The following is a 26,017-nucleotide window of genomic DNA, read 5'->3' as shown; positions in this document are numbered from 1 at the left end:
AAAGACAAACTGATCAAAGGGTTCCTGAGAAAGTGGAAAACTTTTATTTTAGCATTTCTCACAAGAGATGAAATAGTGCACGTCATGACACCCCTTAAAGACACTGTTTGGTATATGCGCAGCGATATAGCTGGCACGTTAGGGAGGCTGAAGGTCTAGTGGGACCAGAGATAACCGAGACCTAACCTGAAGGAGCCGGGAGTGCTATGAGACTGGACGTGGGCACGGGGGTGGCGGGGTGGGGTGGGGATGGGCGGGGGGATTTAGGATATATGCAACAGTTTATTTGTGGACATTTATCTTCGGGGATGTTATTACACAGATTGCTATGATGGTTGGACCGACTTCTCCTTTTCACTCTCTCAATGTTCCATCAAAGGCCATGTTTTGATTGCTGAACTTTTTGTTATAAATGGAGGCGAAATTGTCAGTTCGCCATGTATATGTTGATGGTTTTGAAAATTGAAAATAATAAAAAGTATATTTAAAAAAAAAAAAAAAAAGGAGGAGTTGCTGATCAGCGGCGCACTTACGTGCGATGCTGATCAGCACTCAGCGGCGATAGGGGGCGGAAACGAAAAAAAAAAAAAAAAAAAAAAACACCTTTCTTCAACCCTATAGCTACTGATATGTGTATTATATACACTTATCAGCCGCTAGGGGGCAGTAGGTCCCGAATTCCGGAAATTGCCGATGGGAGCCGAGGGGAGCCGAAGCCGGGATCTGCGGAAATACCCGAAGACGCGGCGAAGAAGAGGACGCGATCGGGACCCGGAAGAAGCGATTGGGACGCCGGGATCAGGTGAGTATGTGCCAATACCTGCTGGAGACACCTCAGCTACCTAGGTGAGGTGTCCCCAGCAGGTATTTAACACTTTTTGGGGACTTATATCGCCGTGATTGGCCAGTCGGTCCCGGCCGGCCGATCACGGCGATCGGGACGTGGCACCTTGGCCACCATTACTTTTAACAGTAATGGCAGTCAGTGACGTCCTCGGACAGAATTGACCGTCATTTTTTTCCGGGTTATCGGGTCACCGATGACCCGGAAAGCTTCAGATCGCCGCTATTGGCTGATCTGAATTAATCAGCCAATAGCGGCGTTCGTCAGCACGGGAGGGGTTAATCACCCCCGTGCCGACAAGCTAGGATGGCCTGCTATACATTATAGTACACACACAGCGATCGGGGAAACCGCGGGCGTAAATGTATGCCCGTTTGCGTTAAGGCACGGGTTTTGGGGGCGTACACTTACGCCCGCGGTTGTTAAGGGGTTAAGAGGCCCCGAGCTAAAAATGAAAGGACAGCAAAGAATCCCTGCAAGTTCACATCCACAGGTCATATGGTTTGAAATGGATAACACAAGAATGCTAAATTAGGATCCACCATTATCACTGTCTGTTCCTTTGAACAGTGAAAATTGCACTTTAATTGAAGTCGATTTGGTTTTAAAATCTAAATTGAAGGTTAGAAAATAAAAAAACATAAAGTGGCCATTACCGGCAAGGGCAGGCACACAAGTAGTCTACATGGGTGCCAGTTAAGGCCCAGCAACAATGAGGCAAGGGCAGGCACACCAGTAGTCTACATGGGTGCCAGTTAAGGCCCAGCAACAACGAGGCAAGGGCAGGCACACCAGTAGGCTACATGGGTGCCAGTTAAGGCCCAGCAGTAGCCAACAAGTAGCCAACAACCACCAGCACCCTTTCGATTTTCAATTTGACTGTAGCAGTTGGGGTAACATTCCCTGCATAATGTAACTACTGACTTCTACAACCGCCACCACCCTTTTGATTTTCAATTTGACTGTAGCAGTTGGGGTAACATTCCCTGCATAATGTAACTACTGACTTCTACCCCCGCCACCACCCTTTCGCTTTTCAATTTGACTGCATTCCCTGCATAATGTGACTCACCACCTCTCCCCCCACCGCTGTTTTGATTTTGAATTTGACTTTGATCCTTAAAGGGAACCATTCACCCCGTGGCCCCCGTTAGAAACAGACAAACAGTTACATAAAGGTCAATATACTTACCATATCGCTCCCGGTCCCGTCCCAGATCTCGTTGTTGACACGGAGAAATCGCCGATTCTTCTTCTCGCGCCCATTATGGTAATGAGCGCCGCCGGCCCGAAGTCCAGCCTTCTCCCCGCCTCCGACACTTGATTGACGCCGGGTCTTCTTCCTCCTTGTCTTCTTTCTTCTCGCCGGATCCCGCGCAGGCGCCGTGACGGTCGTTTTCGGCGCATGCGCAGTTCACAATTGAAGCCGCTCCACAGCTTCAATGTTTACTGCGCGTGCGCCGATTGTCAGAGCTGATGACGTCGTATTTCAGCGACGCTCACAGCACAGAGAAGAGCTTCTGAGCTGGCAGGCAGGTAATGATTCATTGTCTGCCTTCCGGACACCACTGAACCACCAACGATTTATGCTCTACCACTGAACCACCAACGATTTATGCTCTACCACTGAACCACCAACGATTTATGCTCTACCACTGAACCACCAGTGATTATTGCTATACCACTGAACCACCAATGATTATTGCTATACCACTGAACCACCAATGATTGTTGCTATACCACTGAACCACCAATGATTATTGCTATACCACTGAACCACCAATGATTATTGCTATACCACTGAACCACCAATGATTGTTGCTATACCACTGAACCACCAATGATTATTGCTATACCACTGAACCACCAATGATTATTGCTATACCACTGAACCACCAATGATTGTTGCTATACCACTGAACCACCAATGATTATTAAAATACCACAGAACCACCAATGATTATTGCTATACCACTGAACCACCAATGATTATTAAAATACCACAGAACCACCAATGATTATTGCTATACCACTGAACCACCAATGATTATTAAAATACCACTGAACCACCAATGCTAGTATCACTACCACAGAACCACCAATGCTAGTATCACTACCACAGAACCACCAATGCTAGTATCACTACCACAGAACCACCAATGCTAGTATCACTACCACAGAACCACCAATGCTAGTATCACTACCACAGAACCACCAATGCTAGTATCACTACCACAGAACCACCAATGCTAGTATCACTACCACAGAACCACCAATGCTAGTATCACTACCACAGAACCACCAATGCAACTGTTTATTCATGATTTATAGATTTTTTTTTTTTAGTATAAAAAAAAATGGACCAAGGAACGCCAACAAGTACTGTTGAAGAATCTGGTGTGAGTATTTTACACTATTGTATATCATATATCTGTATATCTGTGTATCTTATCCAGTCTGTTCAAAGTGTATTAATAAATGTCTTATTTTCATAGATTCAAGCAGTATTTCAAGAGCTGTCAGCTGTAGTTCTTTTTGATGAAGATCAGAATACAGAACATGAGGTAATCTAATTTTGATCTATTTTTTTAAGGGAACCTGTCACCTGAGAACAGAGGGAAGAGCCCGCCTCATGGTCTGCGCGCGTGTTATATAAATGAGAAGAGATGAGTCCGACGTCCATGGGAAATCACTGGAGCATTTATTTCCTATGGACGTCGGACTTCTCACTTATATACCGCGCGCCCAGACCATCGGGCGGCGATTTATCCATGATGGCACTGGCTTCTGGAGCGGAACTTGAAGGACGAGGTAAGTATCTGGGGCTCCTCTGGGGGGGTCGGACGGTCTCTTCCCTCTCTTCTCAGCTGACTGGTTCCCTTTAAAGGGAACCTGTCACTTGGGAGAGTGTGGCCGAACCCACCCTACCAATATTTGACATCTCTTGATGGTCATCCTCTTGATGCCGTTCCTGTCAGCTTTTATGTGGTGCTGTCGATTCTTATTCAGTAACTGATTTGCTGAGCTGTATAGCAAATTAGTGACTGACTGAGACGGAACAGCACCTCAGCCAATGATTGGCTGAGTAGGCCGTCACCCTTAAAGAGGATGTACCATTAGGTACATTCTCTTTAATCTGACACAGGGATAGAACGGCCCCGTCACAGGGAAGCCGGTGCCGCGGTCCTTTTTTTGAGCCGCGGCCCGGTTCCCGTGTACGGCACTGTTCTATCCACGGGTACAGGGCCGATGCTGAAGCACTGTGGGTGATCGATTTGAGATCTTTTCCCATCCCGGACGTGCTAATAATCATTCGGTTATCAAGCCCCCGCCCCCACCACTACCATTCACGAACTACCAATGGCCCCTGTACACTACCACCAATCAAATGCCAATGCTATTACCTATAATTTTAGCATATTAACTATATTAATGCTTTTCATTTGATATTTTTTTTTTTTTAGTCCAGAGAAATCAACAACATGGACCAAGCCATAGCAACTGTTACAACAGAAGATTCTGATGTGAGTAATTTATAATAGTGTCCATTGTAAAAACTGTATATGTGTGTATTTTCTTATCCTTATTATCCAAATTATATTTCATTTAAATAGATCGAAGCAGCATTTCAAGATCTTTCAGCTGTACTTCTGTGTGAGGACAATCAGAATACTGAGGAAGGGGTAATCAATTTAAACCATCATGTTATAGAGTGATATTTCATGTATAATGAAAATATATATTGTGAGTTATTTCCAATGCATCCAATTTATCTTTTCAGGCATCAGAAAATCTTGAGGGACAATCACAGCTCCAAAACAGTACGGATGAGGTAAATCAATAAGTAATTTGTAGACATAGTGTAGTTGTATTATTCACGAGTATCTCAATGTTCTCTTATTTTTTGTATTTCAAACATACAGAGACAGAAATGCACTGGACCTCTATTTTCATTCCAATAGAGTTTGAGCATATTTCCTTCTCTGTGTGCTTCTATACAGGAGAGAAGTGTTTAGTTGTAACAGTGTACGTGGCCATTGTGTCTAGTGGTGTTTTACAGTTTACATGACAGGTATGTCCATTTATTGTGGTGTTACAGCGTACAGGGCGCATGTGTTTTGTTGTGTTGGTGTTACAGTGTGACTGATAGGTTTGTCAGTTAGTTTGTTAGTGTTGTAGGTGTTACAGTGTACAGGGCAGTTGTATAAAGTGGTGGTGTTACAGCGTACAGGGCAGATGTGTCTGGTGGAGTTACAGTGTATATGGCCGGTGTGTCTAGTGTTGTTTTACGTTTCACATGGCAGCCATCATGGCAGTTTCTAGGTCATTTTGGCAACAGGGCGAATTTAGATAAAAGCGCTCTGGGGAAGAAAGGGGGGCTTTTATCAAGATTCAGGATACTAGGGAGAAGCAGTGTGTGTATTGCAGCATAGAGCAGTGCAGCGCTCCTAACCGATAATGTTCTACTCAATACAAATTCATCATACAGTGACTCACAGGTGACGTCTTCTTTGATCTGATGCGTCACTTTCACTTTTTCTCTCCATCCGGCTCAGACCTCCATGACGATTTCTTCCAGCTACAATTCATCTCTTCTGAACCTGCCAGACAGACATCTCAGGATCCGCACTTCCAGAAACTTCCTTCCCCTTTCCCATCTATAAGGTCCAAAACTGTATGCTGGGAGAGCTGGGTGACCTCCATTATACTGACATTCAGGATTAGGGGACAGCTGGGTGACCTGTCAGCTCTGGCGCCGGGGGTGGGGCTTATCGCGGGGGATGGGGCGGGGCGGCGGTCTTATCGGGACATATCAGCTCCCTCTGTGCAGAATTCCCCCACCAGCTACTCACCTCTGTCCCTGCTGCCTCCAGCTCCTCTTTTGGGTTTTGAGTGTTGGTGTAACAATGTCATGGGAAGTTTGGTACAGTGTTGGTGGTATAGTTTGAGCTGGGGTGTCTACTCAATGCAGAATTGTTGTACACTGAAGCACATACTACACAAAACCCGCCTAGATAAGGTCACATCTATGATACATCGTCTGGCCATTTCAACATAGCTGAATCCAATAGCAATGTTTTTGTTTCTTATGGAAACAATGTAGGTAGTGGTCTTGAGCTAAAAAAAATGTGAATTTAATTTTGTTAATACATTTTCCCCTTTTATGTTGTGTCTACAGTTTAGAGAACTTACAGCAAGGTTGAGGTCAAAATATTCTGGAGAAGCACGCCATGCACCCTGTTTTCCAGAAAATCCTTTCAGAGATTCCAATTCACATTACTTAGAATTTAGTGAGCCTATTATTTTGACCAGGGTTGGTACAGTGGACTGGTGCATGTGCTCACATTGTGTTGTTATGTCAACTAATATAGAGTCAATTTGTTGCAGTGAAATTGAAAACGTGCAGCCATATGTTTCAAATTTACGCTGCATCACTCAACATGAGTTTTTTAATTTTTATTGCCATCAACCAGAGACAGTGGAAATAAATATGAGACTAGTTGGTGAGGTGCAGCGTCAGCCATCCAGAAAAACAATAAACAGGTTAGTTAATAGGTATAGTTTAGAGAAGAAAATATAAAATGAAATTGTAAGGAGGTTCACAAACTGTATAATTGTGTTCTACATTTATTATAACTTTTGCGGTTTCCTTTATGTAGCCTCTAAATTGCTGATTGGCAGTAAAGGGACACCTTACTCCTCTGTTCTAATATACATGAGGACACCACTAAACTCAAATGCATTTCTATGGAGTCATGTAAAACCATCATAGTGCCATACCCATGATTGAGTTGTGCATATCTCTGTTACATACACTACATTGACAAAGTAATTTGTTGCTGTGGTTTTTGCATATACTTGCTGTAGCATGTTACTGCATACTCCACTCTTGTTAAAGCGAACGTTTCAACAGGGAGCACTAGCCAGAAATCACCCTACACCCTGATATTTTTCACCCTCTTGTCCTTCCCACTCATGTTGAGTAAAAATCGTAGCCTGCTCAAAAGGCAAATTAGAAAAGTTGAGTCTGGTGTACATCGGAAATTACAGGAGCAGTACTCATCTCTTCTAATTTGTCTATTGAGTGCGCAGAACAGCGAGCTGTAATTTATTCACCTGTGGATTGATGAGGGGTGTCTTCTGTCCCTTGCGCAAGTGTGACAGCTTATCAATTGACACTGTAGAAAGTGTGACCCCACAAAGGCACCGGGAAGACCAAATGGATCGCCGCAGCAGAATCGCACAGTGCTCAATTTGACACTGTTATTCTATGGTAGTGCTTGCGTGCTCTTCGCTCACACCACTTGCGATGCCCTGGCCCCTGGGGGCCACTTCCGCAGTGCTGGTGTTATGAGCGGGCAATGACCGGGGCAGCTGCAGGGTGTATACTTGTCACGGTATAGGCCTGAGGGCAGCACAGCTGTAGGGCCGGTCTGAGGAATCTGCGGGTGATGATGGGCATGCGATTCTTCGCTGCACTTAGTCAGGGCACCAGTTAGTGGACACCAATGCCAGGGTTCAGTAACAGCGGTTTTATTATAGAGGAGGTAACTAGTAGCAACAGTTCTGTCCGGATGCAACCGGGTATATAGCAGGCTTTGACAAATAAAGCAGGAGTGGTGCTGCATAGGCTGTGAGAATACGTGCCGGATGATGGGAGTAGGAGTATGAGAGAAATAGCGTTGCTGGGTGGATTAGCTTGAGAATAATACTTGCTGTGAATCCTTGCAGCGATGAGGAGAGATAACGGAATGACACCCAGATGAGAGAGAAGAATCCGGTCACTTGAGCAGGCAGATACAGCCGAAGACTTGAATACAGCAGCAGAATCAGTCACTCTTCTTATGGTGAAAAGGCTGCAGAGAAGAAGCCCAACTCCTCTGAGGCAGGAGAGGGACGACACACATCCTCCTTGCTTGGAAGCAGGGGGAAGACTAACTTGTTAGGAGGAAGTGGGAGGTCACATGGTTGCTCCTGGCCAGAACTAGTCGGCCATTGGAGGAACCATGGTTACAGGTCACGTGATCAACAGCCTTGCATACCACTGTACACTGTAATAATACACAGGAATACATGACAATACACATGAAAATGCACAATACCAGAGAATACTAGGGGAAAACCAGCAGCAGTTGCAGTGCAAACACTTACCAGAACAGGCATTGACACAGCAAGAGAAATGGCCATAATAGGAGTAGTAGTCTGCATGTTCTGGGACACTGCATACCTCCCTAGCAAATTTGAGCCGACCTCGGCGAATCTAGAAGGCAGCAAACATGAATAGACTGGACAATCAAACAACAGGAATGAATGATGAGAGTGAGTGTGATGAGGTGTGTGTTTCCCACGCCCAAGGCACAGGTGAGAAGAGAGAGAGGATGAGAAACCCTAGTGGCAGGACTTCACCTAGGGGTGCCTAACGTACTCTGGCGACCAGGTAGCTAGTGCGTGAACCATCTGACGTGTAAGCCAGGACAAGTTAACTGCTGGCGGGGGACCCTCAATATTCCAGCCAGTTAGACAGTAGGTTTTCTGTTAAATGTGTTACCCTACTGGAGGAGAACGTGAAGACCTGTGTACTATCTTGGCGTGTCTGAGTAGTGTCTTGGATACCTGGAAGAGAAAAGAACAAAATAATAAAAGCAAACATACATGGGGGCCCCTTACATACCGGTCAATCATACAACACAATTACTCAATAGGCCAAACACACGAAAGGGTATCCAAGGTGCAATATGTATGGACCAGTGTGAATATTATGTAAGACTATGTGTGATAACTACTGCGTTGGGACAAGACAGAGGCGAACAAATACTGGAAACAAAAGGAAGGGAAACACAAAAGACAACAAATACTGCGAGGTCTTGAGGAGAACTGGCTCACATGAATCTGAATGAAACCTGAGAGAAATCTGAATGAAAATCTGAGAAAAATCTGCATACCAACTGGCTCAACTAAATCTTTCCAGCTATAGATATGATAATAATACACAATACTGAGACTGGATGAGAAAATACACTCCTACATAAACTGGACTTTCTCTGAGGTATATGTAAACTGACTTCTCTTACTCAGAGGAGGAGCTATCTGTCTTAGACACTGGAAAATATACTGTTTTACAAAAGAGGCGCTCTACTCTGAGGCTATCTATGTAACCTTGTGCTTACTCAGAGGAGGAAATACAAAGACTTCGATAACACTGGAATGCAATAGTACAATAAGTGCAATAATGAAATAAGTGCAATAATACCCTGTGTGGAACACACAATCACAGGAAAGTGCATTAGGAAGGAATGGGTTAAGTGTCTCTGTGAGGTAGAGTCTCTTTTAAGCAATTAGACATCGTCCATGTAAAAGGCTCTGGGACAGGCACTAGAGAACCTTTTGTTACTGTAAGTGTCCATCAGCTCATGGCTGGTTAGTACAGGGAACTTGGTCAGGAGGACCAGGCACGAACCTTGAACGTTGCATGAACTAAATGGTGAAACAGCACACAAAAAAAACACAGTCATAGAACTCAGCCCTTGGGAGGACATTTAACAGAAATGTCCTGGAGGACCCCAAGTGGCACCCCTCTTTTTCTCCCAGGGATAATACCGGGAGGAAGCCGGAGCAGGAGCATCATCTGCTGCGGTGGTGACCACGAGGCTAGGGGTCACGGTGGTCACAGGAGAGACAGTAGGGGCCACATGGTAGGTAGTGGTGGTGGTCGCAGCTTTAGCCACGGCAGTGGTAGGGGGAGTCACCGTAGTAGCCATGGTGAGGGGGGCTTTAGCCACCGGATGTAGCAAGGTTAGGGCCTGCTTGATCTCATCCGCCAACTTCTTGATAACCGGGTCATCCCCAAACACCCACTGAGGCAGGGATGGTGTCCCGGGCCCGGGGAGCCTCCAGGGACTGGCGTAGCAGGTGGCCTTAAAGTTATCCCCCTGGCTAGAGGCAGGAAGAGGGGCGCCCGGAACCCCGGTACTCACGGATCCATAGTTTTCTGGCGAGGTCGATCCTCCTGTGGAGAAGGCAACCTCGGGAGTGCTGGAGCAACGAGATCCCGGTGAGACGCTGGCGATGGAGACAGGCTCTTCCTCCGGACCGTTGGAGACTGGTGTAGAGCCCCAACTGATATCGCTGTCGGAGGGTAGCGGCATTAGCAGGCACGCAGGATTGAGCAGAGGCAGACTCTCAGGCAGTGTAGGCATCACAAGCGCTGGGGCTGCAGGCAGGTGCTCTTCATAGGCCGCCATCTTGCGTTCCACTGGCCGGAACTTGTAGCAGGAAGGGGAGGAGCGCCAGGCTGGAGGATCAGGCTCCAAAGTCTGCCCAGCAACAATGACGTCAGTGGAAGCGGCCGGCCAATCAGGAGAGACACAGTCATTATCAATGGCGCCAAGCAATTCCCGCTTCTCGGCCGCATGGCAGTTAACCCCCTCGTCACCGGGGGATGGCGCAGGTAGAAATAACAGCAAAAAGCGGCCATTTTGTGTACAGTCCCAGCCGTGCAGCGACTCAGTTATCAGAACTCCCATGGCAATTTTAGCACAGTCTCTGGAGACGATATTAAACTGTAGATCTGGTACACCGCGTGGCGGGTAGATCCTGTTCGTGACGCCAAATGCGATGCCCTGGCCCCTGGGGGCCACTTCCGCAGTGCTGGTGTTATGAGCGGGCAATGACCGGGGCAGCTGCAGGGTGTATACTTGTCACGGTATAGGCCTGAGGGCAGCACAGCTGTAGGGCCGGTCTGAGGAATCTGCGGGTGATGATGGGCATGCGATTCTTCGCTGCACTTAGTCAGGGCACCAGTTAGTGGACACCAATGCCAGGGTTCAGTAACAGCGGTTTTATTATAGATGAAGTAACTAGTAGCAACAGTTCTGTCCGGATGCAACCGGGTATATAGCAGGCTTTGACAAATAAAGCAGGAGTGGTGCTGCATAGGCTGTGAGAATACGTGCCGGATGATGGGAGTAGGAGTATGAGAGAAATAGCGTTGCTGGGTGGATTAGCTTGAGAATAATACTTGCTGTGAATCCTTGCAGCGATGAGGAGAGATAACGGAATGACACCCAGATGAGAGAGAAGAATCCGGTCACTTGAGCAGGCAGATACAGCCGAAGACTTGAATACAGCAGCAGAATCAGTCACTCTTCTTATGGTGAAAAGGCTGCAGAAAAGAAGCCCAACTCCTCTGAGGCAGGAGAGGGACGACACACATCCTCCTTGCCTGGAAGCAGGGGGAAGACTAACTTGTTAGGAGGAAGTGGGAGGTCACATGGTTGCTCCTGGCCAGAACTAGTCGGCCATTGGAGGAACCATGGTTACAGGTCACGTGATCAACAGCCTTGCATACCACTGTACACTGTAATAATACACAGGAATACATGACAATACACATGAAAATGCACAATACCAGAGAATACTAGGGGAAAACCAGCAGCAGTTGCAGTGCAAACACTTACCAGAACAGGCATTGACACAGCAAGAGAAATGGCCATAATAGGAGTAGTAGTCTGCATGTTCTGGGACACTGCACACTCTCCAAAGATCTAACATGTTTATTCTTTGAACGGAGAGCTGCGTGAGATGAGAGCACGCTCGCCCTTCCATATAAGAACCTTGTCACACTGAGCACAGCGGGATTCCGAGGTTTTTGACCAGTGTGAACTGGCCCTTAAAGCAACTTTGTACCCGCAATCTGCCCCCCCAAACCACTTGTACCGTCAGATAGCTGCTTTTAATCGAAGATCTGTACTGGGGTCTGTTCAGCAGGTGATGCAGTTATTGTTCTAGAAAACAACGTAGAAACTTGCAGCCCTGTGTCAAACTGGCGTGGCCTAGAGTGTGTGTACATTAGGCTGTCACAACCTCTCTGTCCCCCCTCCCCGCCTCTTCATCATTAGGAATGCTCCAGGCAGATTTTCTAGTATTCATCACCTGTGTAAGTAGTGTTCACAGCAGAGGAAAAGGAAAAATCCTGCCAGTGACATTACTAATGATGTGAAGGGTGGGTATAAAGGACAGAGATGTTTTACCAGCCTAATGCATACACAATCTAGGCCACGCCAGTTTGACACAGGGCTCCAAGTTTAAAATGTCTTTTTAGGACAATAACTGCATCACCTGCCGAACGGACTACAGGACAGATCTTGGATTAAAAGCAGCTATCCGAAGGTACAAGTGGTTTTGGGTGGACAGATTGTGGGTACAGAGTTTGAGACTTACATACTCTAAGCGGGATGTCTATCTGGATGCAAATATTTAAGTCTTAGACCCCTTAAGTGCCATTTCACACTGAGCAAAACTTGTGGAATATCGCCGTGCTTAGTGTGACTATGTTATTCTATTTGCTCTTATTTGAAAAATTAAAGTGCCAGTATCTTCAGCGGATTTTTAGGTGAAATATGCTGCTGATCCGATACAAGTGAAGGCACCCTAATAGCATATTTATCTGATAATTAGAGCCCTCATATAATATACCATTCTTTGTTAAAATATTGTACAGACAGAGCTCATAAATTTTAATGCCTTAAAAAAAATATTAATAATAATTTTAATTTATATTTGTTTGTATTTCACTTTTCTTTAGGACTCTGAGGAAAACTGCATATCGAGCATTTACTGCTTGGGTGCATGGCTTTTTAGGGAAGGGAAACAGAAGGCCTATTCCATCTTGTGTCGTAAAAATGGTTAGAGAAAGCTTTCCTGATCCAGAGGGAGACTATATTGGCTTCAAACCTGCAAATGATCCACCAGCCGAATTTATGGCTTTTATGTAAAATACGTATGTTTTCACATGTTACTGTTTCAGACTGTGTTTCATCTTGCTGCAATACCTGGTACTGTTATGGTCTATTAGGCTATGTTCCCACACATTATTTTTTAGTATTGTTTAGTATTGTGTGCTATGGAGAATTGGGATGCGCCTACATCACAATTCTTCAGAAAAGACGATCATCCGACGAGTAATGCTATACTGACCAGGGTGATTTTCAAATACACTGACCGTTGTGTGACCCGTCCTTGCATTACTGTGTGGGAACATAGCCTTGCAGGGTACATGTCACGACGGCTGATGAAGTGAAGCCTGCCCGACCCCCAGGTGGAGCCACTTATACTTATCCCCTCTTTTAGTCCCGATACCTGTCCTGCCGCCGACAGTACAACGGCCATAGAGAATGACTTGAGCAGTTAATCTCTATAGGCATCTGACACATCTCTGGTGAGTGCATGCAAGGCTTCCGAGGGAGATCACTTAGTGGCAGGACAGAGAAAAGGACTTTAAGTAAGGGGTAAGGATAAGGGGCTCCACCTGGGGGCAGGGCGCCTCTTCTCCCTGTTCCCAGGTTAACTTAAAACTATGGTGTTATTATTGAAGATAATGTTTTGCTTTTTCAAATAAGTGCAAATCTAATGTTATTTATTGAAACCAGTTGTAATTCAGTATATTTAAATTGTACATTTTAATTTATTTCTGTAGTGTGAAAGTTTATATGTTATATACTGTCTATAATAAATGAAAGAAAACACAAACAGCGTTGACTGTTAAATTTTTATTTAATTTTTCAGTCAAAAAAAAAAAATGTCCCTTTATACCGGGGAAGGCAAACCACACACTGCTCTGGCTCTTGAAAAACAGTTGTTCATATAATACCATTAAAGGAGACCTGTCACCCCCCGTGCTGGGACAGAGCACGGCCGACACCTGGTGCAGACAGATATGCTTACCGCTTCCGAGAATTCACGGTCCTGCCGCTGAGATTTCCCCGTCAGAAGCCGTGCGCGCGCTCACCAGATTAATGGACCGATCATTCTCTATGGGCGTCGGACTCATCTCTGGTGAGCGCGCGCACGGCTTCGGACGGGGAAATCTCGGCGGTGGGATCGGGACTTCTCGGAAGAGGTAAGTATATGTGTCTGCACCGGGTGTCTGCCGCGCTCTGTCCCGGCACGGGGGGGGGGGGGGGGGGTGGCGGGAGGGGGTGACTGGTCTCCTTTAAAAAAATAGCATTATGGGTACAATTGTCTTTAAAGAGATAGAGTGGCAACTGGTTATCTCACCTGATCTTGAAAATTTGCAATGGTATTGCTCTTTGAATCACTTTCATTTTCAAAACAAGTTAAAACATGTCACCTTTTGTATACATAAGTCTATCATAATTATGATGTACAATCCTTTAGAAGAGGAACATAATAATATGATTTAATTATGTTTACAGGGGCAATCGATTTTCAAAATGTAAGTGATTATAAAAATTAATTCTGATTTTTATAAGGATAAAAAATGGTGTATTGTTTAAAGCAGGGGTGGGGAACTTCCGGCCCGCAGGCCGCATGTGGCCCCTGAGACCTCCCGATGCATCCCCCGGTCAGCGGCTCCCCTGTGACGTGCGGCGCTCTGGTGGGACAGGACCCGGCATACACAGCATCTTCCTGTATCTGTGACATCTGCCAGACACAGGAGGATGCTGTGAGTGCCGGCTCCTTCCCCACCAGAGCGCCGCACATCTTCCTTCTGCTGCGGGCCGCAAGATGACATCATTTCATGGTGCGCCGCCTGCAGGAGAAGATGGGAGCAAACTACAGGAGAGAGAAGAGAACCTGGGCAGCGTGGGAGTGGAGTAAAGGTGACTGGGATGTTTATTTTTTTTTATTTTTTTTGGGAAAGGCACTGGGGTAAAGTAGGCTACCAGGGACATGACTGGGGATGTTTAAAGTAGACTACCAGGGACATCAGTAAGGAGTTAACTACAGCTACCAGTGGCATCACTGGAGGTTAACTCTGGCTACTGGGCATCACTAAGGATTCACATCAGGTACAAGTGGCATCAAAGAGGGTTAACTACAATGAATCATTTAATTAATACCCAACCGGCCCTCGACATGGACAAGGTTCACCACCCTTGGTTTAGAGGGACATATGAAGTGGAGCATATAATTCTAAAATAAAATAGACTGGTTTTCAAACGAAGTTCAACCTGAAAAACAAAAAATAATTAATTATAATTTTTATAATTTCAAGACTTCAGCTAACAATGTATGTCATTGTTATAATTAACTTTTAAAGGGAACCTGTCACCCCCCGTGCCAGGGTGACAGGCTCCCGACCCCCCGTTAGAGCCCCCTATACTCAACTAATCCCGCCGGGTCCCGCTTCTGGAGGTGGTAGGGTGATGAAGATCTCAGCCGCTGCAGCCCGGCGCGCACGCTGAGAGATGAGTCCAACGCTCATAGAGAATGACAGGAGAGTCCAGCGCTCCGTCATTCTCTATGAGCGTTGGACTCATCTCTCAGCGCGCACGTCGGGCTGCAGCGGCTGTGATCTCCGTCACCCGACCGGATCCAGAAGCGGGACCCGGCGGGATTAGGTGAGTATAGGGGGCTCTAACGGGGGGTTGGGAGCCTGTCACCCCGGCACGGGGGGTGACAGGTTCCCTTTAAAGAACTGTAAACATCAAGAATTCTTCATATCTCCTTTTCTTACTCAAATAACTGTAATGAAAATATTTGGTTTATTTTTTATTTATAAAATATTTTATGTAGAAACAAAAAGCCGGCATACTTACAGCAAAAGAAAAAAAGGTCAGATACAATGGTGACCTGTGCTATAAAAGGGTACCTGGAAAGCTCGACAGCCAACCAAAACCCACCCCACCCCCCCTGACCAGGCCCCTCATACATTATATATAACAACTTAGAATATATATTTGCCTCTATTTAAAAAAATTACCTGAAACATAGTCTTGAATAATGATTTATGGTTGATCAAATTTCTGAAAAACAAACTCAAATAACGTGAAATTTGGATGAAAACGGTCAACAAGAAAATGCTATGTAATCTATCGACCTCCTGTTAGGGCGCATGCACACCACGTATTCCACAGCACGCCCCCGCTCACAGTCATGGCAGTCTTCGCCTGAGCCATAGACTCTATTCTCTGCACAGGCGGATTCCGGCCTCTGCCCAAATAAATGAACCGTTTTATTTTTTAGGCGGAGAGTTGAATCTACCGGTGCAGAGAATAGAGTCTATGACCCAGGCAAAGACATAACGGTGAGCGGAGGCGTGCTGCGGAATACGAGGCAGATCTTCATCCGTTATTCCGTAGTGTGCATGTGCCCTTATACAGCTGAACGAACTGAGCCGATTGAAAAAGATTATGTATAACTTTTAATAAAAATAACTAATCCCCAGTTCACAATGAGAAAAATTGTTAGAATTCCAACGGCCTCACTGTGACACTGTATCTATATGAGGGTTTGGTCGCCTCCAATCATGCCGCTCTCCACTTAAAGAACTGAGATGTCAATTCTTTAAACGTTGAACAGCCGAAGTGGAGGCGCCCAAACCCTCTCATAGAGACACAGTGTCACAGTGAGGACGTTGCTATTAAAACGATTTTTCTCATTGTGAACTGGCCCTCACTCACTGACAGTCATGTGAGATGATCCCTTATAATTAAAAATACAGAAACACATACAGTGAAACGGAAGGTAAAATGTATTGTTAAACTTTCATTACCCTGAGGAATACATTAGTGAAATAAAGTAAATTATTAAAGGGGTAGTGCGACGTTTAACATTTCTTCACTAAATAACACATATTACAAAGTTATAACACTTTGTAATGTGTGTTATTTAAGTGAATGGCCCCCTTCCCCTTGTTCCCCCCACCCGGAAGTGTGGTGCATTATACTAACATGTTCGCCGTTGACTCCATCTTGGGACGACGACGTTCTCTTCTGGAGGCCGGCCGGACTGCTCCAGCTCTCGCTAATGCCAGCACCCCTCTGCCGCGTCATCAGATGCTCAGCCTCGATTAACTGAGGACAGTTATGCTCAGCCAATCACGTCTGAGCATCTGATGACGCAGCAGAGGGGGGCCAGAGCGATTCTGCCAGCCTTCCAAAGAGGACGTTGTCTTCCCAAGATGGCGGCCACGGTCCACAGCGAACACGTAAGTATAATGCACCAAACTTACAGCTGGGTTTACTGGAGGCAGGAGTGATGACCACAGGTATAACAATCCAAAACCGGCTGCAAGGCCTTCCGTCCGGCCTGCTGTGCCAGGGGTTTTTTGTTATAATGTGTGGCGCCACTCCCTCCCCATTTCACTAAAGAAAATATCACAGCAGAGCAATAAATATATATGTCAGAAATCAAAAACAGGAAATATAACTAACAATTTAAAATTTCAGGGATACGGAACCGACTCATTTTGTGCTTTTTAACATCAGCTTTATTTGGCCGTTCTAAATTAGAAATGTTAGGGGGAAGAGAAGGAGCGCGTGAAGACCAATTTGAAGTTATGTCTCCCTTTGCAATTTTTAAAACTGAAACGGACACATCCTCCAAATATTGGACATTCACTTTTTCATAAACATTTTTAACAATCCAACGCTCCTTCCCTTTAGGAACAATTAGTTTTGAACGTTTTGTTCCTACGGCCTCTGTGTTGCTTCGTTGAAATTTTACAGTGGCTATACAACGACCAACATTATTATTATGAGTCAGTGCCGCAAGCTTGGTACGAGCTTCCATAGCATCAAATCCAAAATGAATTCTTTTGGTGCGATATTTTAGGGCAAGGCTATGGAAGTTCTCCAAGGCACCAGTGTGACAATTATGGACAAGGTGGGGAAGGTCTGCTAACAATTTTGGATCAGTGACTATTTTTACAAGATTAAGATAAGGCGCAGTCTCCTTATTTAACCAAAGAATTGAGTCGTCATCGGTGGATGGCAGCGGTCCATGACTACATTGTTTGTAAATTTCTCCATCAAATTCATGGACATTTGTAATATGATGGAGTACCGAAAGCCATCTTTCTTTCAAATTCAGTACGTTATCATCACAAGTCTGGATGCACCACCATAAATGTAACGTAATTCTATCTATCCAAGGAGTAAGCTCCTTGCAAAATTTTTGGCGGCTAGCTTGTGTGAGTTTTTTTCTAAGTGATTTAACAAAATGCCAAATGTCAAATTGCTGGCAAATTTGGGGGTAATCTAAACGCATTTTTTTACGAATGGAAACGTGCCTATCAGAAGCAAAAATGCGGACATTAAGACCTTCTGATAGGATTCGGTCCATTACATTTCCAAATGCAAATTTTTCCATGGCGACCGATGAGGAACATTGGGTTTTTTGTACCACTTCTAAATCGATAATTTTCTCTGTTTCACTGTCCATCATTGAGTAGATACAGTGATTTGCACTGTGGCCTGGGCTATCGCACTGCCCTTCGCCAGCAACACAAAGTGCGGTCTTCTCCATCTTGTCCCGTAAACTTCTCTTTTCAGCCTCCCATGCATCATGAATAGCTGGAAAGAGAAATTTACTCTGATACCGGTAATAAGAACTTTCAGAAATACCTACAAGCCCAAATAAGTTAAAGAATTCATTAACTTTTTGAAAATTCAAACCACTAAACAGGATAGAGGCTGCCAAGAGTATATTACCAGAACTGTAATTGCCAATTTTGGGCTGTGTATGGCAAATCACAAAGTTATGCCCTTGGTAGCACCTACCAGTAATTTTGCAACTTGAACCATCAAATTTTTTATTAAATGATTTTACTAAATAATTGCAATCTTTTGAATATTGACATTTTACTTTATATAATAAATTTTCCAGACAAGATTCGAATATTATATATTTCTTGTCTTTGACTTGTTGTTCTTCCAACAAAGTCGCCAATTCTGGAGGGGATGGTGGGCTTGTAAGTATTAACGAATCAAATCCTACCGAGTTTGAATCATTAAAACTGTCTGCAGTGGGCAAATACTCCTCATCACTCCTGTCAAGATCTTCGTGTGGGCCACTTAGATCCATCTGACTTTCAATGGCTTCGCAACACTGTTCGATGGGCAACAGTGGACGAATGCCATCTAGGTCGTCATTTAAGTTTTCCACACTTTCTGGCTGGACGTAATGGGGCTTTTTTTTCAGAGGGGAAGAAAAGTCATCAGTCACGGATTTTGGAGTGCTATTTTTTGGGGGTAAAAAAGCCAAATTAATAGATACAGGTGATAAATGGTGAGCCGTCGGGTCAACAGACACATTGTGTATATATTTTATAATACAATTACTCATTGTAAAATCTGTCTGAGTAGACACAGTACATTTACCAGAGTCTGCAACGAGCGAGCTAGAACAACTTGCCCCTGAACCTTCATCACTGGTAAGGGTACTGGACTGGACGGCTTCACATGGCAGCTTCCTTTTCTTTTTATCCTTCTTCAAGTTTTCCTCTATCAGCCTCTCTCCAGGAATTGATGTTGGAAAAATTGAAGGGGTGGCATCTGGGTCCAGCATAATGCCCCTTTTGGTCCGAATGTACGAATCTGCCGAGAAATGGAGGGAACATAAACGAAATTTGTTACATTTATTTTCCTCAAATATTTTGTTTGCTAACACATCCAAATTTTCAAATTGCTGGCCTGTGCTCTGCAACCAATTTTTAATCCTGTCAAGATTTCTGGGGAATGAATGCAAAATTATGTCCGGACTCTGGCCTTTTCTTCCCGTCTTACTGAGACAGTTTAAAATGATACAGGTTGGCATGTTTGTTGTTGGTGTAACTGTTTGGATAAAAAATAAAAAGGAAAGTTTATTAGTTTGACATACTTTAAATTAATATATCACTACAATTGTTTTCAAAATTTAATCACATACCAAGAATTTAGATTAAACACCATGCTTTAAAATGAATGTGATTAATGTTTTAAATTATACCATTTGAGAATTAATCCGAACCGCATCCATGTTGTAATGCTTAGAAAAAAAAAAAGGGGGGGGGGGATAGACATACACATACTGCAAGTACGTTGAATAACAATTGGTTTGAAAAAGTAATTTATAACAAAGATATAGGGTGCTATCAAGACCAGTGTACATGTACAACATTGTAAAATAAAGCCCTACCCCCGTGAAATACACCAAGAGATGCACGCATTTCATTAAATGTCTATGTACCTTAGCCTGTCACATGACAGTTGCCCAAATATAAACTTGCTCTTGAGCAGTCTGATAGCATGCGTAAATCAATAAATCAAGTGCGGTATTATGCTTCACCTCTACAAATAAGAAAGCTTGGAGCACAGGGTAGACAAGGCTATCACATTTATAAAAAAAAAAAAAAACACAAGGACATAAAGGCTCAAATGAATAAATTCAAAAGTAATCACTTTTTAGTAAACTAAATCAAAATTTTAAAAGGTTATCATACTTACCAACTGTAAAATCAAGAAGTGTTGAAGCTAAACAAAGTTTCAATACCTATTAAAAAAAAATATATACATAAATACAATTTCAATATATATATCCTGCCGCTGCACTGTTATGCAACATTCAACGGATGACACCTGTCACAGAACCTTAGCCTATGTCATGCGCGGCGGGTCACAGCTGTCACTGATAGCAGGGCACCCACTACAAAAACAGTTATCCCTATGGATCATGCAGTCAGCATCTTTGGAGAGGGAAAAAAAACTCCCTGTATTCAACATCGGGGCTCTGTGATGTCACTGGCCTCATGGAAGCTGACGTGAAGAGAATGGAGTGGAATGGTTGGAAAATAGTACTGCTACAATCTACATGGCGCCGGTACAAGCTTGTAACATAAACTGGGTAGAGGGGGTAGGGAACACGACCATTGAGGCAATGACCCATTGTCGTGAAAGTTTAAATAAAAAGTAAACAAAGTAAATGACTAATTACCTTTCACGCCAGTAAAGTGTATAAGCACTGAAAATTCCGCTGTTAGGAATTGTGACAAGGCACAAGGTATGGTGGTCGATGACAGATACGTGTCACCGTGGTTCAAGGCCTCGGTGGAGTAGGCCGGATAGAATTGGTCAGTAACCATAGGTTACTGACAGTTTTTTTCTAATTTAGTATACCTGCTTTCAAGCAGTTGTTCCGGGACGGCTTTTACTGGAGCAGTCTCAGAGTTGGGTGGGATGACTGCTCCCACGTATCCATCCCGGGTTTTCCCTGGCCTATAACAGCCAGGAGACTAGGTGAGCTGTGTGTGGTGTGTAACTCCAAGGCTGGAGCTTGTTTGGAGGTTCTGCTGTGTTGGTTCCAGGCAGAGAAGCTGGAGAATCTGCTGTAGCCTAAAAAGACTGTTCTGGTGAGAAATCCTGTTTTCATTTAACCCTTTGTGCCTGAAGCAAGGCTATCTTTATGTTATTTGCACCTGCTGAAGAGAAGCTATTTTGTTACTGCTTGGACTTTGTGAAATAAAACCCAGTGATTTTAACTCTGCTGTGTCTGTGATAGCTGTGACGGAGCTAACCCCCCCACAAGTGGTGTTTGGATGCGGGCATCTAGCGCTCCCAGAAGAGTCACAGAGAGTTTATAAAGACTTTGCATGTCCTGGGTTAAAGCAGTGGCAGGAGTGCAATCAGGATCTCCCAGCATGGAGGAGCTGATAAAACAGTTGGTGCAGGCTAATCAGCAGCAGCAGCAAACCAGCGCCCAGCAGCAGAGAGCCCACATGGAGGCCATGCAGGCCCAACAGGAGACCAATAAACTCCTGCTCCGTCAGCTTGCCGCACTGACCGAGACATCCCAGAGGAAAGAGGAGGCAGCTCCTTCTGGGAAAGAGGACATTGGCAGAACCCGGAAATCGGTCAGGGAGGCGCTACAAAAGATGACACCGGAGGACGATGTTGAGGCCTTTTTGACCATATTTGAAAGAGTAGCAGAGAGGGAAAAATTACCGCCAGAGCAATGGGCGGAGGTCCTGGCGCCTTACCTGACCGGGGAGCCTCAGAAGGCCTATTTTGATTTACCACTACCAGAGGCCAAAGACTACAGCAAACTAAAAGCGGAGATCCTGGCCCGCCTGGGTGTGAACCTGGCTGTCCGAGCCCAACGGGTGCAACACTGGGCATATAATAAAGATAAGCCACCCAGGTCACAAATGTTTGACTTGTTTCATCTTGTACAAAAATAGCTGCAGCCAGAGTCCTGCACCCCAGCACAGATGGTGGAAAGAGTTGTCATGGACCGGTTCATCCAAACTCTGCCAAGGACCATACAATGCTGGGTTGCCCAGGGAGACCCCCAGTGTGCAGATGACCTGGTGAACCTGGTGGAAAGATACCAGGCAGTGGAAGTGTCCTATGAGAGACAAGGTGGGGGAAAGTCATCTTCCATGCGTTCCCGAAGTGGTCCAGACCCCTCAAAAAAGTGGCCTAAACCCTCTGCAGAGTGGCGTATCCGAGACACGGTAGATCCCCAATCTGTCCCGGGGAGGCAGCCTCGCCCCGTAATTTGCTGGAGGTGTCATGGCCAGGGGCATATTGCAGCACACTGCCCTCTGTCTTCAGAACCGATGGACTGCAACGTAGGCCGCCGTGGTTCTTGGTTCGCCTGTCCTGCCTATAGTGCCGTACCTCACCCCAAAGAGGGTCCCCAGGTCTGTCAGGTAACGGTAAATGGGGTTGCAGTGTTTGGCCTTTTAGACTCGGGGAGTTTGGTGACCCTACTAAGGGCCACACTCCCACATGTGCTTGTTCCTGGGAAGCGGGTGGGGGTACAGTGTATCCATGGGGACACTAAAGACTATCCGGTTGCCCAGGTCACCATATCTGTGAAGCAGACCACCATATCCCATACTGTGGGAATTGTCAAAGGTCTAATGTACCCCATAATCGTGGGAAGAGACTTTCCTTTGTTTTGGGACTTGTGGTGCAAGGCCTTAGACTCTAAAGCAATCATTAATAAAACTGTTGATGTGTATGATGGGGTCACACGTGAATTTCCTCTGACTGTGTTAGTGGGGACTGAGGATGAGGAATCGTCCTCTGAAACTCATATCCCTGATCTAGCAGTGTCTCGAGAAAATTTTGGGACTGCTCAGCTCAGGGATCTGACATTAAAGAGTGTCATGGGAAATGTCACTGTGATAAATGGTGTTCCCCAAGAACCAGGTGCAGACCAAAGGTTTCCTTATTTTGCTATGAATAATGACCTGCTGTATCGTGTACATAAAATAAGGGATGAGGTGGTAGAGCAACTGCTGGTACCAGGCCCATATAGACGGATGGTGTTGGACATGGCCCACTCCCATGTGTTGGGAGGTCACTTGGGTGTAGATAAGACCCAGGAGCGTATTTTGCAAAGATTTTATTGGCCAGGATGTTACAGGGAGATAGCAAATTTTTGTCAGTCATGTCCAACCTGCCAAATAACCGCTCCGGTCTCTCATTTCCGTAGCCCATTAGTACCCCTGCCCATCATAGAAACACCATTTGAGCGCATAGCCATGGACATTGTAGGCCCGTTAGTGAAATCTGCTAGAGGCCACCAATACATTTTGGTTATCCTGGACTATGCTACACGATACCCAGAGGCCGTACCCTTAAGAAATGCCTCATCAAAATGTATTGCACGAGAATTGGTCCATATTTTTTCCAGGACAGGGCTGCCTAAAGAGATCTTGACCGATCAGGGAACACCCTTCATGTCACGGGTTATGAAAGAATTATGTAAAGTCCTGAATATAAAGCAACTACGAACATCAGTATACCATCCACAGACTGATGGGTTAGTAGAGCGTTTCAATAAGACGCTGAAGGCTATGTTAAGAAAGGCTGTAGAGAAAGATGGGCGAGATTGGGACTGTCTGATACCCTATCTATTATTCTCTATAAGGGAAGTCCCTCAAGCCTCCACAGGGTTTTCACCCTTTGAACTCTTGTACGGACGACACCCTCGAGGGTTACTGGATGTAGCTAAAGAGACCTGGGAAAGCGAGGCAACGCCATATAAAAGCATAATAGAGCATGTTGCACAAATGCAAGAAAGAATAGCAAATGTTATGCCAATAGTAAAGGCCCATCTTCTCCATGCTCAAGAAGCCCAAAGGAGGGTATATAACAGAACAGCCAGGATTAGACAGTTTCACCCTGGGGATCGGGTACTTGTACTGGTACCCACAGTGGAAAGTAAATTCCTTGCGAAGTGGCAGGGACCGTTTGAAGTCCTTGAAAAAGTAAATGAGGTTAATTACAAAATACACCAGCCAGGTAAAAGGAAGCCCATCCAGGTATATCATGTAAACCTCCTCAAACCCTGGAAAGATAGGGATTCTATAGACGCACCTTGTTTCCTTACTCAGCCAGAGGTGGGTTTCCAAAATGTCACTATTGCAGACACCCTTTCACCGTCTCAGAAACAGCAATGCAGGGAACTCTTAGAACAGAATAAGGATCTGTTCTCTGAGCTACCTGGTCTCACCTCCGTGATTGAGCATGAGATTGTCACAGACCCTCATATTAGGGTAAACCTAAAACCTTATAGAATACCTGAGGCCCGTAGACAAGTGGTTTCCCAAGAGGTAGAACGAATGCTAAAGTTGGGTGTTATAGAAGAGTCTAAGAGTGGGTGGTCAAGCCCAATAGTCTTAGTGCCAAAACCAAGTGGGGAGTGGCGCTTCTGCAACGACTATAGAAAGCTTAATGAGGTCTCCAGTGTGGATGCATACCCGATGCCACGGGTGGATGAACTCATCGAAAGGCTAGGTCCAGCCCGGTACATCACCACCTTGGACCTCACAAAAGGGTATTGGCAAATCCCCCTGTCTAAGGAGGCCAAGGAAAAGACTGCCTTTTCCACCTCGAAGGGATGCTACCAATACACCAGAATGCCTTTTGGGTTGCAGGGAGCTCCTGCCACATTTCAAAGGGCGATGGATCGCATACTGATCCCTCACAAGAAGTATGCCGCTGCGTACCTAGATGACATTGTGATATTTAGCCGTGACTGGGGAAGTCATCTAGAAAAACTGCAGGCAGTCTTAGATGCCCTAAGGAGAGCGGGATTTACCATCAACCCCCAAAAATGTGCGGTTGGGATGGAAGAGGCCAAATATCTGGGGTACGTTGTAGGTAGAGGCTTAATTAAACCTCAGATTAACAAGGTCGAAGCCATACAGAATTGGCCCCGCCCACTAACAAAAAAACAAGTAAGGGCATTCTTGGGTATCGTAGGCTACTACAGACGGTTTGTCCCAGACTTTGCCACAATAGCAGCTCCATTAACTGAACTCACAAAAGGGACCCAGTCAGTTATGGTTAAATGGTCACCGGAGGCAGAGAGAGCCTTTAATGAACTAAAACTTGCCTTATGCAAGCAGCCAGTCTTGGTAGCACCCGATTTCTCTAAGGAATTTGTGGTCCAGACGGATGCGTCCGATGTAGGCCTGGGTGCAGTAATGTCCCAGGACATAAATGGAGAAGACCACCCAGTTATGTATCTCAGCCATAAACTTTCCCCTGCCGAGAAAAATTACTCCATTGTGGAAAAGGAGTGCCTGGCCATTAAGTGGGCATTGGATTCCCTTAAGTATTACCTACTGGGCAGAAGGTTTAAGTTGGTTTCTGACCATGCCCCACTGAAATGGATGAGAATGAAAAAGGGGAATAATGCCAGGATAACACGCTGGTTTCTGGCATTACAAGATTATTGTTTCAATGTGGAACATAGAGCATGTAAATTGCATGGTAATGCAGATGCCCTGTCAAGGGTACACTGCCTGCTGGTTGAAAGTGCCCAGCCCCACGGCTTTGGGCAGAGGGGGGGGGTATGTGACAAGGCACAAGGTATGGTGGTCGATGACAGATACGTGTCACCGTGGTTCAAGGCCTCGGTGGAGTAGGCCGGATAGAATTGGTCAGTAACCATAGGTTACTGACAGTTTTTTTCTAATTTAGTATACCTGCTTTCAAGCAGTTGTTCCGGGACGGCTTTTACTGGAGCAGTCTCAGAGTTGGGTGGGATGACTGCTCCCACGTATCCATCCTGGGTTTTCCCTGGCCTATAACAGCCAGGAGACTAGGTGAGCTGTGTGTGGTGTGTAACTCCAAGGCTGGAGCTTGTTTGGAGGTTCTGCTGTGTTGGTTCCAGGCAGAGAAGCTGGAGAATCTGCTGTAGCCTAAAAAGACTGTTCTGGTGAGAAATCCTGTTTTCGTTTAACCCTTTGTGCCTGAAGCAAGGCTATCTTTATGTTATTTGCACCTGCTGAAGAGAAGCTATTTTGTTACTGCTTGGACTTTGTGAAATAAAACCCAGTGATTTTAACTCTGCTGTGTCTGTGATAGCTGTGACGGAGCTAACCCCCCCACAGAATCAATAAACACCTACAAAGATAAAATGGAAAAAAAT

General features: G+C 45.2%; 1 protein-coding gene across 4 annotated transcripts; it reads left to right on the top strand.

Moving 5' to 3' along the window:
* Positions 1-3,200: 3,200 nt before the first annotated feature.
* Positions 3,201-13,277, top strand: LOC138796907 (uncharacterized). Of its 4 annotated transcripts, none has more exons than XM_069976641.1 (6): positions 3,201-3,243; positions 3,340-3,408; positions 4,309-4,368; positions 4,459-4,527; positions 4,626-4,676; positions 12,429-13,277. In XM_069976641.1, the coding sequence occupies exons 1-6, from the start codon at positions 3,202-3,204 to the stop codon at positions 12,531-12,533; spliced, it is 396 nt and encodes a 131-aa protein (XP_069832742.1). In that variant the 5' UTR covers position 3,201; the 3' UTR covers positions 12,534-13,277. The 4 variants fall into 4 exon arrangements, with proteins under 4 accessions (XP_069832742.1, XP_069832743.1, XP_069832740.1 ...); XM_069976642.1 differs by lacking the exon at positions 12,429-13,277 and adding an exon at positions 6,319-6,436; XM_069976639.1 differs by lacking the exon at positions 12,429-13,277 and adding an exon at positions 6,024-6,436.
* The last annotated feature ends 12,740 nt before the right edge of the window (positions 13,278-26,017 follow it).

The sequence above is a fragment of the Dendropsophus ebraccatus genome, chromosome 7, assembly GCF_027789765.1.
Source record: "Dendropsophus ebraccatus isolate aDenEbr1 chromosome 7, aDenEbr1.pat, whole genome shotgun sequence".
NCBI classification, from domain to species: domain Eukaryota; kingdom Metazoa; phylum Chordata; class Amphibia; order Anura; family Hylidae; genus Dendropsophus; species Dendropsophus ebraccatus.
Note: the sequence above shows the minus strand (reverse complement) of the source record. Positions and strands in the feature narration are given on the sequence as shown.